General features: G+C 35.2%; 1 protein-coding gene across 2 annotated transcripts in view; it reads right to left on the reverse strand.

Annotated features, from left to right (window-relative positions):
• LOC109588157 (serine/threonine-protein kinase PLK4-like) overlaps positions 1-4,668 on the reverse strand; it is a 49,050-nt gene that overhangs the window by 8,644 nt on the left and 35,738 nt on the right. The window contains exon 16 of one of the 2 annotated variants that reach the window (XM_020004338.1): positions 3,591-3,689. In XM_020004338.1, coding sequence (XP_019859897.1) covers positions 3,591-3,689 — 99 coding nt within the window. Of the gene's footprint in view, positions 1-3,590; positions 3,690-4,668 lie in introns of those variants that run through there. The other variant, XM_020004343.1, reaches the window with a different exon arrangement.

Consider the following 4,668-nt stretch of genomic DNA (forward strand, 5'->3'; position numbering starts at 1 on the left):
CACTGATAGTGAGTGACGAACTCAAGTTTCTCTTACCTTTAATGTGATCAAATACAAGAGGCAAAATTGCATAAATAAGAGACTTGCCATATCCTGTTGGGAGAGATACAAAGACATCTCTCCCAGAAAAAAAAGCATGAATTGCCTCCTTCTGTTTCTCTTTTATAGTAATCTTCAAGGTAGCAGCCACTTTAGCTAAACTGTGATGCAAAGCAGCCTGCGCCTTGGCCGCCTCCATTGCTTGTGAATTAATTTAATAGTGTGATGTCATGGCATGATGCAGAATGATGTACATAAACCAGCCTACGCAAAAATTAATTACGTGACGTCATTTCCGCTAATAGCAGAATGAGTGGGCATTGCTCATTCCACCAGACCCTTCCCCCGCCGTCCAATTATCAAAAAGGGGGATGGGTCTGGCTACGCGAGACTAATCTTACTTGTTCTTCATTGCCAGTACACTCGTTGATTCACCCGTCTTCCGAGCTCTGTACAAGCTAAAAACAGGCACCAAAAACAAGAAAAGGATAGATGGAGGTAGCAGCAACCACTGTAGAGGTACAATAGATAGTAAAGTAAGTTAAAGGAGAAGAAACGCTGGAAGAATGACTGAGCTTGCAGATTACAGCCATGTTTGGGCGGGGCTACACGTGATGTTTTAATGACGAAAATATTGATTTACTTCTGTTTCTTCTCAACTGAAACCGACTATACCACCAGACATGGGGTCAATTACATTAAAATGCAATGTATTACAATTACTATTACTATAAATTTTCTGATATTACTATTACTATTACATTACTTGACTAAACTAAAGTAATTATATTATATTACTGTTACTTGACACTTAATTCCTATTACTATTACTATTACTTTTAAGTCAAGGTACATGTACATTATTAAAATCTTTTGGTATTAAAATGTGCTTTCTACGCATGACTAAGCAAGTTGAATAGAATCGAGTGTGCCACAAAGTTCCTCCCAACAGTGGCACTGACAAATTGACGCTTAACAATTTCTGCTAACTGTCAAGTGCAACATGCATGTAATTCACACATATTACATGGTAATTTCTATTACAATTACAATTACTGAGAATCTTATCATGATTGACACATTAAAGCATCATCAAACATGTGGTTACTTTAATTAGTTAGTTCAGCTGTGACAATGGAAGGTGTTATCATTACTAGAAGTACTGCCACAAAAAAACAGAATTAGTGCCTATACCTGGTGCAATTACTATAAAGTATTGTTGTATGGAAGTATTTTTAGTTTTCATGCAGTTGATGGTAAAGTGTCTGAGCGCTTGAATAACCTCCAAAAGGCTCATGCAGAAATTTCCAGATATTCTTTAGAGCCTATTACTACTGATAATCCTTTGGCATGGTGGAGCACAAATTTCTTTCGTTATCCAGTACTATCACAATTAGCTAGAAAAAATTTATGTATACCAGCAACGTCTGTTCCCTCTAAACATGCATTTATAGCAATGATGGGAATATAGTTACTCAAAAAAAGAGCTTGTCAACATCTAGAAATTGTTAATTAATATGCTGGTTTTCCTAGCTGAAAACCTCAAATATTCCTCCACCTCTAACCCTTTTGCCTCTTTTGTTACATTAAATAAATATATTCAAATTAATTGTTAATATTGTGATAGTATCACAATTGCTAATATTTTAAGAACTATCAATGGTGATATGATAGTAGCACTATCGCCCGGCACTAAATTTTGCAAATTTTTATCAAAATAAAACCCCTATACACTATACTATATATACATATCTCAAGGCAAATTGATTTCATGTGCAAAAATACAAGTGCACACATTGTCAACTTGCGTTCAGTTGTATTTATATCACCAAAATATAGAATAAAATGACTGAACACAGCACATTCTATTCATTATCTTCTGGTCAAAATTTATTTACATGTACATGTATATGTATGTTCCTGTTTCAGTCCCAGCGACCTCTTAGTATTAGCTACAAAACTTTTGTGCCGGTCATTATTTGAATAAAAGATTGAAATGCAAATATCAAGCTGTCAAACCGATGACTATCAGTGAAAAGTGATGAAAAACAAGAAGCCTTGGCAATATACAGCAGACTGAGTGTTCTTTCTGAAGTTTCCAAGTTAATTTATCAATGTCTAAAGTGTTATTTCATTTTTAACAATTAAACTAAGATTTGAACAAAAGCAATAAGATGAAAATGATATTCATGAGAGCACAAATTATAAAATATCATAAAAATTTCCCATTCATGTTGCCTAGAAAAAACTTTTTGATAACCTAGTACCACCTACATATTAAAATTGGTAATAATTTTCAGAAGATCCTGTTCCGCAATGAAACTGCTCGCACTAACTTACAATGCCATAAGGGTGGATCAGTAGTACAGTAATTCTTCTAAACATTCGCCACAGTCACTTTTGATAAATATCGAAAACAAATAATTAAAGTAAACTTAGCCTTAATGGACAGCTAACAATGAATTCTGACGAAATATGAGGCAGCACATAAGGACAAGATATTGTAAGTCTGTCGATGCTTCTTTGTTGCTTGACAAATAATTTTCATAATCTGAATTTTGCTCACTATCAACTCAACAGAACTTAGGCCTACTAATGGCAATCATCTGTCTGGTGGAGTGCTGCTCGAGGTATCACTGTGAGTTAGAGATGCTCTTCAGCCTCTTCCAGCACAGGTCTATGCGCCATAATGCTGTCGAGTCTCAAAATTAGAGGGAAATGGCAAAATCAGATAAAATTTTATCATAATTTACAAAACAAATAATTAAAATTAATTTTGAAATAAAAGTGCTTAACAATTATTTATTCTCAAAATTAGAGGCGCAAAATTTTAGAAGTATTACGGTAGATGATGTAGTTCAACTCATCAAAAACCAACTATATACATGTAATATGTTCACTTAAACCTAGGACAGTCAAAGACCATTTTAAACTACGACAAAATCCCACAACAAAGATTGCACTTGTTTCATTGGAAGAGCTCCTGAATGGACCAGTAGGCGCTAACTATATTCATAAAATTTAAAGTATATTCATCGTGATACCATAAATAAAGGAAAATTTTCCTACCGCCATTTTGGAGTCACAGTTGACTAAGAGTGGAATGGGAGAAAGCAATATCTTTGCTCCTATAGGTCCTAGTAGCACTTATTAAAGTCCATGAGCCCACTTTAGACACTGGATGATGCTAAGTAAGCAGAAGCAAGATACAGCAGTTCTTTGGATAAAAAGCTCTTTTCACAATCGCTACATAGACAACCATTGGAAGTAGGACTCCAAAATGGCGGCAGAAAAATTTTACTTCATACACATAGCGTTAACTGGTCTATACATGTAGATACATGTACATGTAATACATGTAATATCATATCCTATGAAAGACATGATACTAATTTCTATCAACATGCACTTTGAGTATCTGATGCAGAAGTACTGAATCAAACAAAGATATGACTTTTGAGTAAAGTTAATAACAATAAAAATGGAAGTACCTAACACATACAATTAAGTGATAACTCAAACATAAAAAATAAACAGTGTCACTCACTAACCAGAAAAGCCCATCCAACTTTAGTCAAGTGGAGCGACTTTAATGTACTAGTGCCCTCAGTTCTTAAGTTTGCATCACTTAGGAATTTTGTCTGAAAACCCTAAATAAATGAACAAAGGTCAAAACATAAAACTTTTATCTGAAAAATGTACTGCAGACATTTATCTAATTGTAGTGTAAATCTTTTAAAAATTCGCCACGGTCACTTTTGATAAATAAATTTTGAAAATTATTAGAGTAAACTAAGCCATTATGGCCAACTAAAGTCTACTCAGTTTCACCAGACATATTGATTTCTTGTTCTAACTTTTGATAAAAACAGAATATAGAAACTTTGTCTGCATGACAACTGTTATGTATTCATGCATACATATATTCAAACACATCTAATTCATTATTGATCAATGATTATCATTATTGGGCCCTGCACTGGCCGGCTCTATTGTTCTTTTTATTATATTATTGATTGATTGCACGTGTTTTAAGAGGAGAGATAATTTTACTAAAGTTTTCACTGTTATTGCGTGCAAGCAAGCTGTGCTTTGGTCAATCCTGCACCTAAGTACACAAAAGTTTTGCAACAAGGGTGAAAACAATGGCAGCATCTTTCCATGGTTCTATTTCTACTTTTGATGCCACTCAAGAAGATTGGGTTGAGTATGCTGAGCATCTCCAGCGCTACTTCGTGGCCAACAAGATAGTTGATGAGGATATACAACATGCTATCTTGCTAACGAATGTTGGTCCATCTACTTATCGCCTTGCTAAAACTCTATCTCTCCCGAGAAAACCGATGGATTATACATTTGACGATCTGGTAAAATTGGTAACAGCCCATTTTCACCCAAAGCCATCTCCTATCATAAAGAGGTTCGAGTTTAACACCCGTTCCCAGGAAGAAGGGGAGAGCGTAGCTGTATTTGTTGCTGCTTTGAGAAGCATCGCAGAACACTGCCAGTATCCAGAGGACATTCTGCCTGACATGTTGCGGGATAGAATTGTATGTGGTATAAGAGACAAAGCAGTACAGCGGTCGTTGTTGAAAGAGACTCGCTTGACTTATCAGTCTGCCTTGGACA

This window comes from Amphimedon queenslandica, unplaced genomic scaffold (assembly GCF_000090795.2).
Source record: "Amphimedon queenslandica unplaced genomic scaffold, v1.1 AMPQUscaffold_13512, whole genome shotgun sequence".
In the NCBI taxonomy this organism is placed as follows: domain Eukaryota; kingdom Metazoa; phylum Porifera; class Demospongiae; order Haplosclerida; family Niphatidae; genus Amphimedon; species Amphimedon queenslandica.